This window comes from Lepus europaeus, chromosome 8 (genome assembly GCF_033115175.1).
Source record: "Lepus europaeus isolate LE1 chromosome 8, mLepTim1.pri, whole genome shotgun sequence".
In the NCBI taxonomy this organism is placed as follows: Eukaryota; Metazoa; Chordata; class Mammalia; order Lagomorpha; family Leporidae; genus Lepus; species Lepus europaeus.
The window spans coordinates 101,752,635-101,774,174 of NC_084834.1; the positions used below are offsets into that span (position 1 = coordinate 101,752,635).

Genomic DNA, 21,540 nt, shown 5'->3' on the forward strand with positions numbered 1-21,540 from the left:
AAAACAGTGGAAATGACTTCAGTGTTCAAGGAGAGAAATTGGTTACATAAATTATTGAACATTCAAATACATCAAAATTAAGTTGCAAAGATTATTTAAAATGCAAATTAAAATGAGGAAACACTAATTCACACCTATTAGGTGGGCTATCATGATAACACAAAAACAGCCGGCATCGTGACTCAACAGGCTAATCCTCCGCTTAGCGGCGCCGGCACACCAGGTTCTAGTCCCGGTCGGAGCGCTGGATTCTGTCCCGGTTGCCCCTCTTCCAGGCTAGCTCTCTACTGTGGCCAGGGAGTGCAGTGGAGGATGGCCCAAGTGCTTGGGCCCTGCACCCCACGGGAGACCAGGAGAAGCACCTGGCTCCTGGCTTTGGATCAGCGCGGTGCGCTGGCCACAGCGCGCTGGCCGTGGCGGCCATTGGAGGGTGAACCAATGGCAAAGGAAGACCTTTCTCTCTGTCTCTCTGTCTATTCTGCCTGTCAAAAAAAAAAAAAAAAAAAAACAACTGTAGAAGATACACATGAAGATCAGATAGAGTCTAACAGCGGAGTTTTTTCAGAAAAGAAATTCAAAATCAATTTAGCAACCTAGGCAGGCTAGTCTGAAGAAGTTTAAAGAAGAGACTAAAGGATATGAATTTGACCTTCCAGATAATAGCAAAAAAAAAAAAAAAAAAAAAAGACAAAAAAAAATAACACAAAAACAAAAGCAAAAATGGAAAATAACCCAAAGAACCCTAGGACACTACTGGACTGTTAATATGGTATAGCTACTGCAGAGAGTGGTTTGGAAATATTTCAAAAAGTTAAACATAGGGGCTGGCATTGTGGCGTAGCAGGTAAAGCCGTACCCTGAAGCACTGGCATCCCATGGGGATGCTGGATTGTGTCCCTGATGCACCACTTCAGATCCAGTTCCCCGCTAATGCCCTGGGAAAACCAGCGAAAGATGGCCCAAGTGTTTGGGCTCCTGCCACCCACACAGGACACCCTGATGAAGCTCTTGGCTCCTGGCTTCAGCCTACTACAGCGCTAGCCATTGTGTGGCCATCTATGGAGTAAATTAGTGTATGAAAGATTTCTCTGACTTTCAAAATAATAAAATTTTTAAGAGTAAAATAAAAATAAGAACCCTTAAAGATTCAACTGCAAATAAATTCATAAATGTTCTGGAAAAAGAAAAATACTGAGTGTCAGAAAGTGTAGTCATATATAGTAAAAACCATACAACAAAATAATGCATCATTATCTTATTTGGAGAACACATGGCATTTTCTGAATATTTAATGACATCGAGAGACGTGGCATAGCACTAACTTAAAAAAGGAAAAAAAAAGTAATACATATAGTGTGAATCCGTTTTTGTCAAGTAAATACCCACATACAGAAAAAAGACAAAAAAAAAAAAAAGGCCATATACCAAGGTAGTTCAGAAAGTTTGTGGAATGGGCTGGTTTTGTGGCATGATGGGTTAAAGCCCTAGGCTGCAGCGCCAGCATCCCATATGTGCGCCAGTTCAAGTCCAGGCTGCTCCATCTCTGATCCAGCTCCCTGCTAATGCTCCTGGGAAAGCAGCAGAAGATGACCCAGGTGTTTGGGCCCCTGCACCCAGGTGAGAGACCTGGAAGAAGCTCCTGGCTTCAGCTTGGCTCAGCTCCAGCCATTGCAGCCATTTGGGGAGTGAACCAGCGGATGGAAGACCTCTCTCACTCTCTGCCTCTACCTCTCTGTAACTCTGCTTTTGAAATAAATGAAATAAATCTTTTTAAAAAAAAGTTTGTGGAAAAAAACAGAATCAAAAGATAAGCTTATTTTTGTTTACAAAAATTGAAATCCATGCATAAGAGGTATATTTAAAAAGTTCATGGAAAATGCATATTAGAAACAAATTGGGGCCAGCGCTGTGGTGTAGCAGGTGAAGCCGCCGCCTGCAGTGGCCAGCATCACATAGGGGTGCTGGTTCATGTCCTGGCCACTCCACCTCTGACCCAGCTCTCTGCTGTGGCCTGGGAAAGCAGTACAAGATGGCCCAAGTCCTTGGGCCCCTGCACCCACATGGGAGATCCAGAAGCTCCTGGCTTCGGATTGGCACAGCTCTGGCCATTGTGGCCAACTGGGGAGTGAACCAGCCACCTTCTTCCTCTGTATAACTCTGACTTTCAAATAAATAAATACATCTTTTTAAAAAAACACAAATAAATCTGCATGTTTCAAACATGTTTTGCATCAAAGTAAATTTTCCTTTTAATTTCATTTTTCCACAAACCTTCTGAAGTCTACTCACACACCAACACATGGGTAGAGTAGAATAATATACTAAATGTAAGAAATATACAAAAATGATTACATAATCCCTCTGAGGGGAGAGATTGTGGATACTTTTAATTTTCTTTTTTTAAACTTAATTTTAATATTTTGAACTTTCTACAGTTAACATGTATTACATCTGTAAAATGAAAATAAAACCACTTGTGGTAAGTTCACATGTATTTCACATATATTCATTGCAGTTCTACCTGCTCTCATTTCCATCCTCAACCCACAGAGATGTCTCAGGCGATGTTAAGTCTAGAGTTCCCATTCCAGTGACCACATGCTTCCCATTCCCAGCATTACCTGGAAGACGTCCATTAGAATCATGGCTGCCAGCAGCACGGTGACCACTTCACAATGTCCTGTCTTCATTTTTCTCTTCTAAACTAAAAGAAAGAAATTCTAATTTAGCAGACTTTAAAAAGTGGTTTAGAGAAACGCAGCAGGATGATACTACACATTTTCATTCTGGGTAATGGTGGATATTGTGACATGCAGGAAGCTTCGTTTGGTTTTATGCGATGTTCTAACACTAATGCCCTGATTTTACGGATGAGAACTTCAGCAATTTGCTAAAGACTAAGTCTGCCCCTTTCCATACTCCTCCAGACATGTCTTTTCTCTCCCACGACACTCACTGAGAGTTATATTGTCTTGTGTCTCTAAATCGCCCCTCGGCATGCACAGGAAATACAATCAAACTTTAAAAAAAAAAAAAAGTCTCAAATCTGTCCTTTAGCACTCAGATTGTAAAAATTCTCCAGGAACACACCCCCCAAGCACACGAGCCATTTCTCTATCTAGAACCTTTGCAAACTAAGGCATATTTGGCATGAAGATGATGAGACTGGTGGACACACAGATTATTAGAGCTGGTCTCTTTCCTCAAATGTTTGCAGTCAAGAAAAGCCTAAGGATAAAACATGTATCTTGTGTAACTTTCTGAAGGCAGGAATGAGAATAAGAAGGGACTGGGTAGGCAGCACTTTCAATAAGATTATACAACTCTACTGGCTGAATGCCTAATACTCATTCCAGTACTCATGATATGGAAAGGGGTAAACAGGAGGATAAGAGGCCCTCAAAAGCTGACCACATCCCAGAGCCATCAACCAATTTAGAGATTATAGAGGTTCTTCCCGCACACTTCCAATACAGCTGACATTACGGGAACTGACATGAAACCTCTATTTTATCCCTACCATCACCATGCTCTAGATTCCGAAGCACGGGTAAGGGAGAGGATCTTCCCTTCTGTAGACTACTTTGGCCCCAGTTTCCCATCTTTGTTCAGAAGCAGTTTCTTTTGCTAAAGATATTAAAATAAAGTACCAAAATGTCACTTTTGTATTAAAACTTCTCTCTCCAAAAAAGATTTGCAATTCAACTCTTGACAGATAACCTGTCACAGGCAGAATGTGCCAAGCAAGATCTGGATCAAGGTTTCCCTGAAAATCCTTGACTTCTGCAATCTCAGTGTAAATAAATCAAAATGTTTACCTGGCTTTTGTGTCTTGGAAGGAGGTTTAAATGATGCTAGGTCTCAAAATGATTCCCCACTCTTAGTGTGGTGAGCGTGTCTTCAGGAGGGGATGTTGTTGACAGTGAGAGCCGAGAAGGGAATGCTTTTCCTTTTATAAACACCCCCAGCTTGGCAGTGGCACATTACCCCACTTGTCTTCCGCTATTTATATCTGGCCCCCACACTATGCCTTGGAATCACCACCATTAACACTTTAAATCTCCAAGTGGCTTGTAAAGCCACAGCGATTCCCTCTAACCACACACAGCATGATTGTTCATTCAGTTCTGAGTCCACAGTTTTGGGCGTCTCTCAGAAAGAAATCCCTTCCCCTTTCTACCCTCTGATACTGAGATGTCAAATGAAAGCCTGGGTGTTCCGCTGGCTAAATTATTCACATTCCTAAGGACTGGCTCTGTAAATCACTGGCCATGGTGACCGCCATTACCATTCCCTCAACTGGCTTACTATATTTCAGGTACTGTGGCAGGTGTCAGGACACACAAACAACCAAAACAAAGCACTGAAGAGTATTCACAATCTGACAAAAGACACGACTATGCATATTTAACCAAACTACAACAGGTTAATAACCCTAAGTATAGACAAGTCTGGTGAGAACACTGTGGAGGGAAGGGTTTGGCAGCGTCTGCAATAACAGCTTTCATTTAAATAAGGTGCACGTGGTAACTATACTCAATTCTGAAGAACACTTAGAATTCACAACTATGGGTAAAGACCCATAAAATGTATTAGGAAATTCATGCATATCAACATCAAAATACATTAAGGAAATGTTGGTAATAGTATTTTGATAAAAGCCCAAAACTGAAAACCACCCAAATGGCCATCAATGATAGAATGGATAAACTGTGATATAACTATATGATGGAATTTTATATAGCACTGGAAATTAAGTCTAAGTATATATAACAATGTAGCTAAATCTCACAAACAAAATCTTGAACAAGCCAGAAACAGGTGTGTACTGCATGCTTTCATTTATACAGAGTATAAAATCAGCCAAAACATGTCCACAACCAAAGCAGTCAGACTAGTGGTCACCAGGGGGTGATTGAAGGGGGCACAAGGGAAGCAGTGGAGATGCTGTTAGGTTCTGAGTGTTGATTACATTGACAATTCAGCTTATAAAAATTTGCTATAAGCTATACATTTGGGAATTTTTCTGTACATACATACCACTTCAATGAAACATTTTAAATCATCATGAAGTACATGTACATTCACACCATCTACCTCTACTCTTCAGATCCTTCTAAAACTTTTACCTCTTCCCAGCTTACTGGATAAACAATCTAAGTGAAATATGCAGAGCAAACCCCCAGAAACAGTATCACTTACAAATGAAGGGAGGAATTTGGTTATAAAGGAAAAAGAGGGGTTGCACATGTTTTTAAGCCTTAGGTTCACGATGATAAAGGTTTTAAGTCTCAGGCACATGGGCTGACAGGAAATGAGATAGTTGGATTCTCCTGTCTCTGGCTTCCAAAAATGTACCAGATTCACCTACCCATCAACAAAAGATTGAGTTAACAGAGACATAACACTGGATGAAATTCATGACAACTTTGGCTTTGTTCATCCCTAAATGGTTTTGCCTGTTTCTGGTTTTTACCTCTTGATTCCCTGTGTTCATTCATTCAACAAATATTTGAGTCCTTACAACGTACAAGGCACTACTTTAAGTACTGGCATGTATCAGTGAACGAAACAGCTAACTATCTTGTCTTTATGAAGTGCATGTTCTTGTGGGAGGAGGCAGCCAAATAATAACTAAAATAAAGTAAATTATGTACGGTAGAATACAGTAAGCACCATTTTTCGCTTTGAAGCAGCACAAAGGAGACTGGGAGGTCATGGAGAGGCTCCAGTTTAGACGGGATGGTTAGGGAGCACTCACTGAGGTGAGATTTGAGCAGAGACTTGAAGGCGATGAGAACAGTCATGAGGATTGTGATGAAAGAATGGTCAAGCAGAGGGAACAGCAAGTGCTAAAGTCCTGGGGCAGGAGTCTGCCTGGTTTTAATAAATGTCAATACAATTGGAGCAAGAGAGAGTAGTAAGGAAGAGTAGTATAAGTGGAAACAAGGGGCCTGTTCATTTGCGGTGTTGCCAAATCATCAGCTTTAAGTGGGAGTTGCTCAGAGATAAGCTTCGTTTACTTGGGACAAGAAAAGGAGACAGTGGGATGATACAGAACTCTAAAGAAACTGCCCCCTCCGACCCCCAGAGAAGCTTGTCAGGGCTTTTATAGTTAGGTAAGTTAGAAGCGTGTTCAGGATGTATAAAAAGGCAGTGGGAGGACCCTTCTTTCTTGCAATATACATTTTATATATTGTATAAAATACACATTGCTTTCCTTGCTTCTGGTGGGTTGGTCCCCTCTGAGTACAACAGTGCAAGCAAGATAAGCTCTCGTGAAACAGCCTCTGGAAAACAAACTCACACAAGTGAACTGTTTCAGATGACCTGCCCCTGGTTTCTGTGCCCCTCTGCTGCCTTGGTTACAGTAGCAGCAAAAAAGGTCAGAGAGGGAAGGCTGGTAGGAAGATGATGATGTCAGTCTTTACAAACACTGGCTTTTACTCCAGGAGAGAGTGAGCAAATCACAAGGTTATGAGCAGAAGTGTGACATAGTCAGACTCACTCTTTACCACAGCAGCGATGACGGTGACCTGAACCAGGACAGCAGCAGCAAAGGTAAGGAGAAGTGTGCTGTGTGTGTCATTGTTGTTGTTAAGGTGGTAAGCAGCAGATGTTGCATGTTTTTTTGCTGTTTGGTTGTTAGAAACAGGCCATTTTTACTGAACTGGTTAAAATTCTACTTTTGAAGATCAAATTAAATATTAGAATTTCCTGATGAGATAGGATGAGAAAGTATTTTTAGGTTCTAAAAATCTACTATATTTTCAAGGAGTAATAACTCACAAACGATGAATGGGAATGACCTACTGATCCTGACAATGGAAACCTCTAGACTTCAATGAAGAGTGTGTTTGGAAGACTGAGGCAGCTGCAGGAACTGGCAGACTGGCTGCAGGAGACAGACACGTAAAGGACCACTAGGAGGACACAGCTGTCATAGATGGAAACGCGGGAACTCTACGTGCAGCAAGAGTCCCGAAGGTCAAGTGAAGAAGACATTTTCAGGAAAAAGGAAAGATCAAAAGAGTCAAGTGCTTCTGATAGTATGACGGTGAATAAGGACCAATCACTAGATTAAGCAATGTATGAGGATGAAAACCTGGTTGGAATGGTCTGAGAGAGAAAGAAGAAAGAAGGGAAAATGGAGACAGCCAATATACTCAGCTTTTTCAAGAAGTTTTTCTGTAAAGCATAGAAAATAAATGAGACAATATGGTGGTTTTGGGGAAAAATAAAAGTTTTCAAGAGAATTTTTTTTTTTTGGTCAGGAGATTTTTTAAAAGATGGAAAATAATAGCATGTCTGGATAATGATCCAGTAAAGAGGGTAAAAACGGTAATATAGGAGAGAAAGGGAAGAATGACTGAATCCTTGTCCTTGAGTAGGCGGAAGGGGACGAGACTCAGCCTACAAATAGATGGAAGAGCCTTACCTAAGAGCAAGAACAGTTCACCTAATATGAACAGGAGGGAAGGCACAGTATACTGGCAGATGCTGTCAACTAGAGGTTGTAATCGTGAGAATTTTTTTCCACTTGCTTCAATTTTCTCCAAAAAAGGTGGTAAAAAAAGAAAAGATGAAGATCAAAGTGTTAGAGATTTAAAGAGACTGGAGAAGATGTAAAATAATCATCTAAAAAAGCAGAAGAGTGAATGCAAAATGACTGAGCTACAGTTTGGGCCTATTTGACTTAAAAATAAAAAAACTCAAGATGTTGTGTTCTTTTCCAGCTATATTCAGTTCCCTGAGTAATAGAGAGTAAGCGAGTGTATTACATTACAATAAGTAATATAGCTTTTCCAAGCAAGGAAAGGACTGATTTTAATTATTGATTATGGGCAAGAGATTTGAATTCACACTTCACCAAGAAGATTTATGAATCTTTTTTACAACAGTAAATGATATGCAAATCATTAAAACAGTAATGATGTTACTACTTACAAACAGTAAATGATATTCAAAATCATTAGCCATTGAGTAAATGTAAAATAAAGCTTCTGTTACATCCACAGAATGGTTACAAATAAGGGCTAACATCATCAAATGTTGATGAGGGTGTAGAGCAACAGAAACTCTCATATGTTGCTGGGGGAAATGCAAAATGACACAGCTACTTTTGAAAACACTGGGCAGTTTTTGTAAAGTTAAACATATACACATTGTAAAACTCAATGATCCCACTCCTAGGAATTTATTCAAGAAATGCAAGCATATGCTCACATGGACTTGCAATGAAATATTCTTATCAGTTTGACTCATAATACTCAAACTAGAAACAACTAAAATGTTCATCAACTAGTAAATGGATAAATAAATGGAATAAAAGGTAAAATATTTTTCAACAAACGTTTTTAAAAACAAACTCTACATGCTATTGTGTAAATGGTAAAGCCACCGCCTGTGAAGCGGGCATCCCATATGGGCGCTGGGCTGCTCCAGCTCTCTGCCAATGTACCTGGGAAAGCAGTGGAGGATGGCCCAAGTGACCCCTGTACCCCAGGTGAGAGTCCTGGAGGTAACTCCTGGCTCCTGGCTTCAGAGCAACCCAGCTCCAGCCATTGTAACCATCCGGGGAATGGACCAGAAGATGCAGGATCTTCTCTAACTTTACCTTTCAAATACATAGATCTTTTAAAAAATTAACAATCAGGCCGGCGCCGCGGCTCACTAGGCTAATCCTCCGCCTTGCAGCGCCGGCACACCAGGTTCTAGTCCTGGACGGGGCACCGATCCTGTCCCGGTTGCCCCTCTTCCAGGCCAGCTCTCTGCTGTGGCCAGGGAGTGCAGTGGAGAATGGCCCAAGTCCTTGGGCCCTGCACCCCATGGGAGACCAGGAGAAGCACCTGGCTCCTGCCATCGGATCAGCACGGTGCGCCGGCCGCAGCGCACTACCGCGGCGGCCATTGGAGGGTGAACCAACGGCAAAAGGAAGACCTTTCTCTCTGTCTCTCTCTCACTGTCCACTCTGCCTGTAAAAAAAAAAATTAAAAAAAAATTAATCAAATATTAAATATAGTTGTCATAAGACCTAGTGATCCTGCCTAGGTAAATATCCAATGTTCTTGAAAATATACATTCACACAAAAACATGTACACCAATGTTCATAGCAGTATTATATATGACAGCAAAAAACAGCGGCTCAAGATTTCAACCCAAACGTCCATCATCTAATGAATCAAAAAACGGGTCAGTCATCCAATGGAATACTCTTAAGCTGTGAGAAGGAATTAAGTTTTTATGCATTTACATTTATGAAATGTCCAGAATAGATGTAATGTAGATAGTGGGTTTTTTGTCTGGAGATACTTGGAGGAAATGAGGCATGAGATTTCTTTTTAGAATGATGAAAACATTTCATCACCCCAAAAAAGTTCCCTTTTCAATTTCCTCTCTCCACCCAAGTTCCTGGCAATCACTGATCCGCTTTCTTTCCCAGTTTTGCCTTTTTTTTTTAAAGCCTGACTACATACTACATCAGTATGCAGTCTTTGTAACTGACTTCTTAGTCCAATGCCTTGAAGTCCATCCCTGCTGCTGCATGTATCAGTAGTTTAAGAATGACTGCAGTGATGGTTGTAAAACCCTGTGACCATCCTAAAAACCACCTGACAGTACACTTCAAATGAGTAAATTGTATGCTGGGTCAACTGTATCTCAATAAGATTTTTTTTTTACTTGATACATGCAACAACACGGGCACGAAAGAACTCACTCTTTTTGGATAACAAAATGTTTTATATCATAATCACAGGGTGGTTATATGATTTGTCAAAAGTCATAGAACTATACAATTCAAATTGATGATTTCTCTTTATATAAATAATACTTAAATATATTTGATCTTTAAAAAAACAACCAAATCTGCCTTGCCCATGTAACTCCTTGAAATTTTCTCTATGGGGCCAGAGCTGTGGTATAGCAGGTAGAACTGTGCCTGTAGTGCCGGCATCCCATATGGGCGCCCGTTCAAGTCCTGGCTACTCTACTTCCGATCCAGCTCTCTGCTATGGCCTGGGAAAGCTGTAGAAGATGGCCCAGGTCCTTGGGCCCTTGCACCTGAATGGGAGACCTGGAAGAAGCTCCTAGCTCCTGGTTTCGGATCAGTGCAGCTCCGGCCATTGCAGCCACCTGGGAGTGAACCAGCAGATGGAAGACCTCATCTCTGCCTCTCCGTAACTCTACCTTTTAAATGAATAAATAAATCTTTAATAAAAAAAAAAAGAGGCCGGCGCCGTGGCTTAACAGGCTAATCCTCCGCCTTGCGGCGCCGGCACACCGGGTTCTAGTCCCGGTCGGGGCACCGGATTCTATCCCGGTTGCCCCTCTTCCAGGCCAGCTCTCTGCTATGGCCCGGGAAGGCAGTGGAGGATGGCCCAAGTGCTTGGGCCCCTGCACCCCATGGGAGACCAGGAGAAGCACCTGGCTCCTGGCTTTGGATCAGCGCGATGTGCCGGCCGCAGCGGCCATTGGAGGGTGAACCAACGGCAAAAAGGAAGACCTTTCTCTCTGTCTCTCTCTCTCACTATCCACTCTGCCTGTCTAAATAAATAAATAAATAATTAAAAAAAAAAAAAAGAAATTGCTTTCTGTAATCCCAGATACACACAAAAAACTCTAATAACAGTAAAGCATCTGTAAAGCTGCAGTGGCCCACGGAAGAGGCTGAAAGGGAGCTGGGCAATCCAAAGGAGCCTAGGTTTGTGAAAACCTGAAAGCAAAATACATGCTCAGAGACTGGAGGCCAGCAGGCCATTACAGTAGTGAAAGCAAATTACCATCATCCACAGACCAAGCAGGATCAGACAGCTCAGTGACGACCAAGGACCACTAGAGGTCAGCACCAGAGCAAGATACTGCCACTTTTCCAGGCTCGGAAGAGAACTCTGAATCAGTTAACTAAATATTTACTCAAAGATTGTTTCAATTCAGAAGCAACTAAATCTGAATTGGCCATATTAATGTTTCTACTGTTAGTACACATGGGGATTTGTGAACTAAGATAATTTCCAATACAGAGAAATGCAGTTTCCTTTTGGCACATGGTTCCTCATCTATATCTCGGCACTCTGATTTTGGGAAAAAATGTAGTTTGTTCTCTGCTGACTCTACTTGTTAGTCTGCTCTTGCAATGGTGATATTTAATTGCTGGTTAAGTATCTCAGCATTTTCTGTAAATTCTGAGTGCCCAACTGGTACAACTCCCTGGCATAGCCTCCTGACATTAGTATTCTCATCCTATTAAGTGGCTCCATCCTACACTAACTGAGCCCCTTGCTGGGCATCTTCTTACAGAAGACAGATAGCTTCTGCTCCCAGTTACCTCCTCTAGGTCCAAGGGAAACCAAGGAATTCTACTACAACAATCAATTTTGTAGAACACCAGAAAAGAAGCTTGGTCTTCTCTCAACTTACTCTGCCATTTCATGATTTCCAACTTGATGGACATGGTACTTCTTTTTAAGATTTATTTTATTGAAAGGCAGAGAGAGAGAGAGAGAGGGAGGGAGGGAGGCAGATATACAGAGAGTACTCTTCCATCCACTGGTTCACTCCCCAAATGGCCACAAAGGTGAGGACCAGGCCTGGCCAAAGATAGGAGCCAGGAACTTCTTCAGGGTCTTCCATATGAGTGCAGGGACCTAAACACTTGGACCATCCTCTGCTGCTTTCCCAGGTGCATTAGCAGGGAGCTGAATCAGAAGTGGAGCAGTCAGGACTCAAACCAGCGCCAATAAGAGACGCCAGCACTGCAGGTAGTGGCTTAACCTATTATGCCACAACGCAAGCTCCAACATGGTACTTTTTAAACAGATCTTAAAAATTCCCCAGCCTGCTCAAGGAAAGACAAAAACAAACACCCACTACCTTCCATTGCTCAGTGACTCCCTGAAACTTATCAGAGTGTTTCTAAACAATCTCAACCCTTTCCAGAGTTTGAGTCCGGAGGAGCAAGGACACAAAAATTTTATCTTTTCCCCTTCTTTTCTGTTCTAGAATCACATCTTCTACTCTCGATTCCTGTTAGGGGTATTGCCTACATGTCATCTCCTTCTCTTCTACCTTGTGAACCTCTTCTGGCCTTATCTACCTTTCCCTCCTCTAGACTAACACTGATTTCATTTTAAAGGTGATTAGGATACAGACAGAATAGATGTCATAATGAGAATGAAACACTTCTTGTATTTTCAAAAACAATGTAGATTATAATATTCAATCTATAATGATTGTTTATGTTTACATATAATATGTAATATTTCATATGTTTACACATAACAAAACATGTATGTAATATGTAACATGTGAATAATATATTGATTGGTATAGGATTATGTATACATTCTCATATTTGTGCATATGTCTGTATTGGTAAATTTTAAGCTTTTAGGCTTTACTTCTCAACTTTTCCCCCCTCCTCCACTTAGACACACATTCCTACCAAGCACAACAGGTCTCTACGGCAATTCAAAGTGAGTGTGTACAGGTGTGTGCACCATGTTAGGGGAGGGCTATGAAAGAATGTGTACAGTATGTAGTTAAGATGCTGGTTAAAATGCTCATGACCCACATCAGAGTACCTGGGATCTACGCGTGGCTCTGACTCCCGACTCCAGCTTGCTGCTATTGCAGAACACAGGAGACAGTGGTGACAGCTCAAGGAACTGGATCCCTGCCACCCTCATGGGCAGACCTGGATTGAGCTGGATTGACCTGGATTGAGCTCCTGGCTTCAAGCCTGGTCCAGCATCAGTCCAGCACTAGCTGTTGCAGGCATTTGCAGAGGGAACCAGAGGATAGGTGTATGTTTGCACTCTGCCTGCCCACGCCCTGCATCCCCCTCCGTAAAAGAAGATTTTTTAAAAGGAATGTAGGCGTTAACGTATTTCAAAAGAAACTCCATCAGAAATTTCTATGTTCCCCTGATGTATCTCAATATATTATCTGCATCTCCTAGAATGCCGATAAGCCTCTCACACTGTGAGCACTCCATAGATGTTTATGAACTAGGAAATGGGAAAGACACAGAGAGGAAGGAGAGCCAGTGCTTCTCCTAGGTTTAAGGTTTTCAGGATTAACATTAGCAGGAACAGCATCTGCATAGTCGGTCATGAAGGGCAACAATTTAGCTGTCACAACTAGACCTAATAAGTCCACTTCTTTGGGAAGGAGCTTTATTTGCAGGGAGTTTCCAGTGAGATCGTTGAGTAATAAGGTATCCTGTTTCTTATCACCTGACTTAACATTTTGGCCTGTGTGAACACTTAGATGATCTATGATTTGAAACCATATACCCCCCCTAAGACTCAAACTCATCCTACTAGATCTGGTTACTTGCATGAGTGCATGCACACGTGCGCGCACACACATACACACACACACAGTTCACATACAATACTGTGCCAAACCTTAAGAGTTCAATGTCAGCGCTCTAACATTTATATATTTAATTTTTTCACTACTGTGATAGGAGCACTTAAAAATCAGAAGCACTAAGTTATCCAGTGAGTATTTTCCTAGGTGTTAGATGGAAACTAAAGCCGAATGACTTTTATCCTTAGTTAACCTGTTATTGTCTTACAAACACCTTTTGCAACTCTAGATTTCACCCCAGAATGTTTTTGCTTAGTTGAAATCTACATTCAGCCTTTACTTAATTCCTCAAATCGGATAATCTAGTTGGTTATCAAGAAATCTGGACCAAGATCATGGAATTAGCAATTCTCTTTCCCATGGGACAGAGTCCAACCTATAAATATTCAGCACAGAAACAGGCTACTGTGGCACAATTGAAACAAAAATTATTCTGAGGATCAGTTTGTTGAATATTCTAGTATTCTAGGCAGGCATCAAACTGACTCAAGTAATTGTTGAGTATCTGGTTTCTCATATACCAATCACTGATCTGGATAACAAACTATCTCTGAGGAAAAGAAACTCAAAAAGAAGTAAGAGCCAATGAGCAGTCCATCTTTTCAGAAGAGACTCCCAAAGCATACACACCCCACTCTGGGATACTGGACTGCAAATGGAACTTCTGCCTGGTAATAGTGACATTAATTAAAGTGGAAAACCCAAGATTTAAATAGGACATTAATAAAATGAGGGGTTTCCTGAGCACATGAAGTACTCTAAAAGACTGGGAAAGGTATCAATAATGTAGGAAAAGACACTTGAGTGTCTCTCCGGAAAAAATAAGTCCGAGAACTAGAAGACACAGGAGTCGACATTAGAATTCTTTCCTAGCCAAGGGTCCATTCTCAAGCAACTGATGATAGGGGCAACTCCAGCGATTAGATTTTTCTGAGATACTCTGCATCCACATGATCTCGGCATGTGGTCAATTCACTCACTCGCTTACTCAGAAAATGAGTTTTCCTCCACATGCTGAACCACAGTGCTCAATGCTCTAGTACTTTTAACTTTATTTTCTTTGTCACTGTGCTAAGAGCACTGGCAAGTGAGCAGCACTGGATTGTAGGCAGGTATTTTCTCACATGCGGAATGGAAATGAAAGCCAAGTGAATGGAACACTTCTGTACCTTATTCTGCTCATGAACAGGGGAATCTGATCCTTAAATGTATACAGAGTTGACACAAAGAAGCAAATCAGGTATCTGTTGAGTTCTATGTGTTAAGTCAGGTGAGAGATATCACAAGTTTTAAGGTGGGATTCTTGGACTCTAGGTATTATCTAGTGATGGTAATGGATTCAAGACAAATTTGGGAATCATGATACTACAAGGAAAGAATACTTTTTTCCGGGGCCAGCATTGTGGCGCAGCGGGTTAAAGCCCTGGCATCCCATATGGGTGCCGGTCCTAGTCCTGGCTGCTCCTCTTCCAATCCAGCTCTCTGCTATGGCCTGGGAAAACAGTGGAAGATGGCCCAAGTCCTTGGGCCCCTGCACCCACATGAGACCCAGAGGAAGCTTCTGGCTCCTGGCTTCAGATCGGCGTAGCTCTGGCCCTTGCAGCCATATGGGGAGTGAACCAGCGGATGGAAGACCTCTCTGTCTCTGCCTCTCTCTATAACTCTCTCAAATAAATAAAATATATCTTTAAAAAAAAGAATACTTTTTTCCTTGATAAGAAGCAAATTCTTTTTAAATACATGACATTCTTCCTCTAAAGGATACTGGCATATAACTACCCTTTCATATATATATATATATATATTAGTTTAAAGTCCCTAATACTACATAAACATACAGTTAAATTAAAAATGTATTTAAACATCAACTATTTCAGAGAGCTTATAATGATAATTAAAGCTCCAGCTCCATTTGTCCCCAAAAATCACTGCTTCTAACAATTTTTATTTTGCTTATACAATATCAATTTTTTAAAAAAAATTTATTTATTTGGAAGGCACACTGAGAGAGAGAGAGAGAGAGAGATTGAGAGAGAGATCTTTCACTCACTGGTTCACTCTTCCAGATGGCCACACTGAAGCCAGGAGCTTCATCCGGGTCTCCCACTGGTCTCCTCTGGGTCTCCCAAGCACTTGGGCCATCTTCTGGTGCTTTCCCTTGTGCATTAGCAGGGAGCTGGATCAGAAGCAGCCAGGACTTGAACCAGTGCCCATATGGGATGCTGGCACTGCAGGTAGTGGCTTTACCCACTACGCCACAGTACCAGCCCCCAGAATTTTCTTATACTACAACTATATCAATGGTATATCTAATAACAAATCTACTGACTTCTTGCTATTGTAAAGATGTTACTCAGAGGCTCTTAATTCTTTTCTGAGATGTCTGCCTGGCCCATTGGGGTATTCTCATTAATCTTCGCCACCCTGCTTACTGCTACTCTCAGTCTCATGTCTGAAATTTTTTTGTTGCACAAAGACAAGGACCTTTGCTCCAGTCATCTCTGGTAACACCTTGGAGACGTCCAGGTGCTGTCTTCATTTCTCCAAGTGCTTCTGCCCTGCCTGCTCCTGGAGTGGGCTGCACCTGTTTCCAAAGTCAGGATGATGCTGAGCGCTGACAGCCTCACTGTTCCATCAGGGGACAGCAACAAGCCAAACTTGACACTTTGCAGTTCTCATCAGTCACTGAAGAAGAGTCTACCACCAAGCTGGGAAGACTCTCAGAATGGCTTGCAGCAGGGATGGAAATTTCAACACTCCTGGCTAGGCCTAGAAAAGTTTGCAGTATCCCCAGGCTAGAATCACTCTTTTTCCTTGTTGGAGGTAGAGAAATTATTGTGTGCCAGGTGCTAGTGACACATTCTTGATCTTGAAAACAACGCTATGAGAGTTGCATCTATTGCTGCCACCAATTTGCAGATACAAAAGGAAGGGGGAGGATCAAAGTACATAAGGTAGGCGCTGCAGGTCTCATAGCCAAGAACTGATGTTTGGTTGGGATTCAGGCCCAACTCCGGGACCCCACAGCACCACAGGGCTCCCTGAGCTTCACAGCTTTTTTTGCAAGACTCACTTCAGTGGTCCTTTAGGTTTCATCCCCAGATGGCATGCTCATTTTGGACTGTTCATTAGGGAAGAACACTAATGACTCAGACACCTCTCCGTGCAAGTAGTCAGCCATTTCACTTTGACAAGAAGCTAACGGTCACTGGAAATACCCTGTGCTTCATGAGGCTGTGTGAGGAGCCATCTCCAGCTCCTTTGTGCACCCCAAACATCAGCACCTGCAGCTGTGATAGCAGGAGCATGATGAGTGCTATGGCATGTAACCAGAGGGACTCAATCTAGATAGCCTTGATGAAGGACACATCATGTGACAAAGAACATCCTTAGTGCTCAGGCATGCTGCAGAACAGGGAGCAGCAAGCATGAGATATCTTACGGAGGAGACAGAGAAAACAAGCAGAGGCACCTGCAGAGACTCTTTTAAGGAGACCCCCAGAGCAATCACCCTGGGGGCCCTGCGGCTTTGTCCTGTCTCACTTGTCTTATGGTAACAGAACAGTTGTATAATTAGTTGTGCCTTATCTGTTCTCATCTTGAAGAGGGAAGAAGTGGGCAGGGCAGATGGGCTAGCAGCTTTCTAGAATATCCCAGGTAGAACGGGACAAAGCCATGAAGTTTTCGAGAAGGCTCTGAAAATCATTTCCAAGGCAACCACAGAATCCCTCCCAAGCCTCCACTTGCCCCTCTGTAAATGCAGGGAAGAAAGACCACACTTTGAAAGCTGTCAAGACAGCTGCCTGAGTTATAAAAAGCAATACTGGTATACTCTGGTTTCTCTTCAGATTATATAAATCTTTGGCCTTTTATTAAAAAGCAACAGTGGCACAAAATATTATTTTTTGTGCTCTGAAGACGTTTCATTATTTTGGGTAAGAAGCTGTGCTTTAGTGTCCTACCCTCCCCCTCTTCTGGAAATGTCAAAAAGTTAAGGGAAAGGTCTAAGTTTCAATGCACATGTGCCTCTCCCTGCTTCAGCCCTACCTGTCCCAGGAGGTTTCTCAGCCATCACTGATGTCTACTTAGAACACCAAAACAAAACCCACTGTCATGGCCTGTCCCATCCCCAGAGAGGTTCTAGGGCAATTCTCCACACACACCTGCTGCAGACTCGCAGTGTATTTCTGTTAGTCTTCAGCCTATTTGGCAGCCTTAGGTAGAGCTTGGGATTGCTGAGATGTAATGTTGAGATGCCACATGATGAAAGCATTTAGGCCACTACTGTCACTCAGATCACAATCAGATCTTCCTGATGTGCAGATAAATTCTGTTTTGTCTTTAAATTGGGATAGGGATGAGAGAAGCAAAGGCGGCTTAGATTGGTGCCTGCAATGAGCTCATGAGGGATTCCTAGATGGCTGTTTTCTAACGTGCTGCTTTTGAACAGGGGAAATAGCAGAAGAAAAGTGAAGGAAGTACATTCCCAGGGGGAGAGCTGGAAAGAAGTTTGCAGTGGAAAGTCTACAGAAGGAAGAGAGATGTTGTGGAGCAATGTGGAAGGTGTGAATGCGTAGCCATGTACAAGGACACCACACACAACCTGCCCAGGAACTGAAGGAGATGCCAGCTCTAGAGAGAAAGGTGAGAGCAGACTGCAGCAGCCCACACCACTGGTGATATTCCCCGAGGGACAGTCTCACAGACCACACTTTGAGTCCCGCCTGGAGTCCTAGCAGGGCACCTGCCAAATCCAGTAAAAGAAAAGCATGTTTCTTTCTCCCCATACCCCTATAAGGGCACCTGTCAACTGGTGGGAAGAAGGCACCATTTTGACACCAGTAGAGGCTGGGATGACCCTAGTTTACAACTGTGATCAGGGGATTTTACCAAAGGGAAAAAGCTGCCATGTTCCACACTGACTGAGTCTGGCTGGGAGGTAGGACTATGAGGTCCCCTCATCCTCTCAACATATCACAGTTATGTGCCAGCATGGGTGGGGTTTGTACCCACTGTCACCTGGAAGACAGGAGAGGAGGCTGTGATTACACCAACAGGCATGATCATATCTCCCTGCTGACAATAGCGATCTACCATCCCCAAACTGAGTGTCACCCTGGATTACTGCCCCACCCTGTACCACTAACCAGAGATCCCTGGTCACACCCAGCACATGCCTCTGGGTATTCACTGAAAGAGCAGACACTCCACTAAGCCACAGAGGAATAGTTCGAAGATAAAATCCATCAGATGATAAAACGAACAAGTGTTTCAACAAATGAAAAAATAAATGCAGAAATTTAAGAAACAAGAATAAGGAAGGCACCCTGACTCCCCTAAGGGAAAACAACAACACTTCAATATTAGAATATGAAGATGAAGAAGTTGGTGAAATGCCTGAAAAGGAATTCAAATGAATGATCATAGGATTACTTAGAAACAATGAGAAGCAAATTCATGAGTTAAAGAAATCCATTCATGACATGGATGAAAAATTTTCCCATGAGATTGAGATTTCTGAAGAGAAATCAAATATTAGAAACAAAGAATTCAATGTGTTAAATAAAAAATACAGTGGAAATTTTTTTTAAAAAATTATTTTGACAGAGTTAGTGAGAAAGACAGAGAAAGGTCTTCCTTCCGTTGGTTCACCCCCCAAATGGCCGCTATGGCCGGCGCTGCACCAATCTGAAGCCAGGAGCCAGGTGCTTCCTCCTGGTCTCCCATGCGGCTACAGGGGCCCAAGCACTTGGGCCATCCTCCACTGCCTCCCCCCCCCCCCAGCCCAGGCCACAGCAGAGAGCTGGACTGGAAGAGGGGCAACCGGGACTAGAACCTGGCGCCCATATGGGATGCAGGTGCTGCAGGCAGAGGATTAACTAAGTGAGCCATGGCGCTGGCCCAAATGGAAAGTCTTAACAACAGACTTGGTGAGGCAAAAGAATGAATATCCAAACTAGAAGACAAATCTTTGGAAATATCACCATCAGATCAAAAAAAAAAAAAAAAAGAAAAGAAAAGAAAAGAAATAAGAGATATTTAAAAAAAAACAATGTTCAGGATTTATGGGATATTATCAAACAACCCACACGCAGATCTTAGGAGTTCCTAAAGGTATGGAAAGAGAATGAATTATAAAGCCTTTCAGTGAAATAGTAACACAAAACTTCCCTAATTTGGAGAAAGGGACATCCAAGTACAGGAAGCACATAGAACTCTTAACAGACATGACCAAAAAAGATCTTCACCTTGACATATTGTAGTCAAAGTTTCAATAGTAAAGCATAAGGAAAATATTCTAAAATGTGCATGAAACGCCAGATTACTTGCAGAGTAATCTTTCAGCTCTCCAATTAGACTCAGATTTCTCTTCAGAAATCCTATAGGCTAGGAGACAATAGAGAGACATAGTCTACGTCTTAAAAGAAAAAAAACTGTCAACCCAATATATATTATAAAGGTGAAATAAAGATATTATAACAAAAAGAAACTCAAAGAATTTGTCACCACTCATCCAGCCTTACAAAAGATGCTTAAGGATGTGCTGCACACAGTAACACAGAAAGACAGCCATCATTATGAAAACTGTGAAACAGAAAATCTCCTAGTAGAAGTACAAAAGAAATCCAATGCAAACAATAGGAATATTTAGGGGGAAATGACAGGGCTAAGTTGTTATTTATTAATAGTAATCTTGAAAGTAAAAGGCCAGTGCTATGGCGCAGGAGGTTAACGCCCTGGCCTGAAGCATTGGCATCTCATACGGGCGCTGGTTCGAGACCTGGCTGCTCCACTTCTGATCCAGCTCTCTGCTATGGCCTGGGAAAGCAGAAGATGGCCCAAGTCCTTGGGCCCCTGCACCCGCATGGGAGACCTGGAGGAAGCCCCTGCTTCGGATTGGCACAGTTCCGGCCATTGCAGCCAATTGGGGAGTGAACCATCGGATGGAAGACCCCCCCCGCCCCGCGCCTCTCCTCTCTCTGTGTAACTCTGACTTGCAAATAAATAAATAAATCTTAAAAAAAAAAAGAGAGAGAGAGAGAGAAAGAAAGTAAATGGCCAGGGCTAGTGCTGTGGCTCAATAGGTTAATCCTCCGCCTGTGGTGCTGGCGTCCCATATGGGTGCTGTTTCTAGTCCCAGCTCTCTTCTTCTGATCCAGCTCTCTGCTATGGGTTGGAAAAGCAGTGGAAGATGGCCCAGACAGTTGGGCCCCGAACCCACATGGGAGTCCTAAAGGAAGCTCCTAGCTCCTGGCTTTGGATTGGTGCAGCTCCAGCCATTGTGGCTATTTGGGGAATGAACCAGTGGATGGAAGACCTTTCTCTCTGTCCCTCCCTCTCGCTGTCTGTAACTCTCTCAAATAAATAAAAATCTTCAAAAAAAAAAAAAAAAGGAAGTAAATGCCTACACTCTCCATTTAAAAGATACAGACTGGCTGAATGGATTTAAAAACAAGACCCACCTATTTGCTGCCTACAAGAAATACATCTCACCAACAAAGATACATGCAGACTGAAAGTGAAATGATGGAAAAAGATATTCCATGCTAACAGAAAGCAAAAATGAACAGGTGTAGCCATCCTAATATCAGACAAAATAGACTTTAAACAAAAACTGTTAAAAGAGACAAGAGAATTATGTAATGATTAAGATATCAATTCAACAGAAGGACATAACTTTCTGTAGGGTAGACCATATTCTAAGCCATAAAGCAAGTCTCAGCAAATTTTTAAAAAATTAAATCTTATCATGTATCTTTTCTGACAATGGAATAAAGCTGCAAATTAACAACTTGGGAATCTCAAGGACATATGCAAATACATGGAAACTGAAAACCACACTCCTCAATGAACAGTGGGTCATAGAAGAAATCAAAAGGGAAATAAAAAAATTCCTGGAAATGAATGATGACAATATAACATGTCAAAACTTCTGGGATACAACAAAAGCAGTGTTAACAGGAAGTTTATAGCACTTACTGCCTACATCAAGAAATTGGAAAGACAAAGAAACGAGCTATCAATGAATTTCAAGGACCTAGAGAAACAACAAACCAAACCCAAAATTAGAAGACATAATTAAAATTAGAGAATAAACAAAATTGAAACCAACAAAACAATACAAATGATCTGTGAAATGAAGAGCTGGTTTTTTGAAAAAATAA

At 42.1% G+C, this 21,540-nt stretch overlaps 1 protein-coding gene across 4 annotated transcripts in view; it reads right to left on the minus strand.

Moving 5' to 3' along the window:
• The window catches only part of ART3 (ADP-ribosyltransferase 3 (inactive)), a 56,319-nt gene that overhangs the window by 20,356 nt on the left and 14,423 nt on the right, over positions 1 to 21,540 (minus strand). For 2 of the 4 annotated variants that reach the window (XM_062198655.1, XM_062198652.1), the window contains exons 1-2: positions 3,819 to 3,921; positions 2,622 to 2,704 (exon numbers count right to left, since the gene is read on the minus strand). In XM_062198655.1, the coding sequence (XP_062054639.1) occupies positions 2,622 to 2,690 (69 nt within the window). In that variant the 5' untranslated portion in view covers positions 2,691 to 2,704; positions 3,819 to 3,921. Of the gene's footprint in view, positions 1 to 2,621; positions 2,705 to 3,818; positions 3,922 to 21,540 lie in introns of those variants that run through there. The other 2 variants (XM_062198654.1, XM_062198653.1) reach the window with 2 other exon arrangements.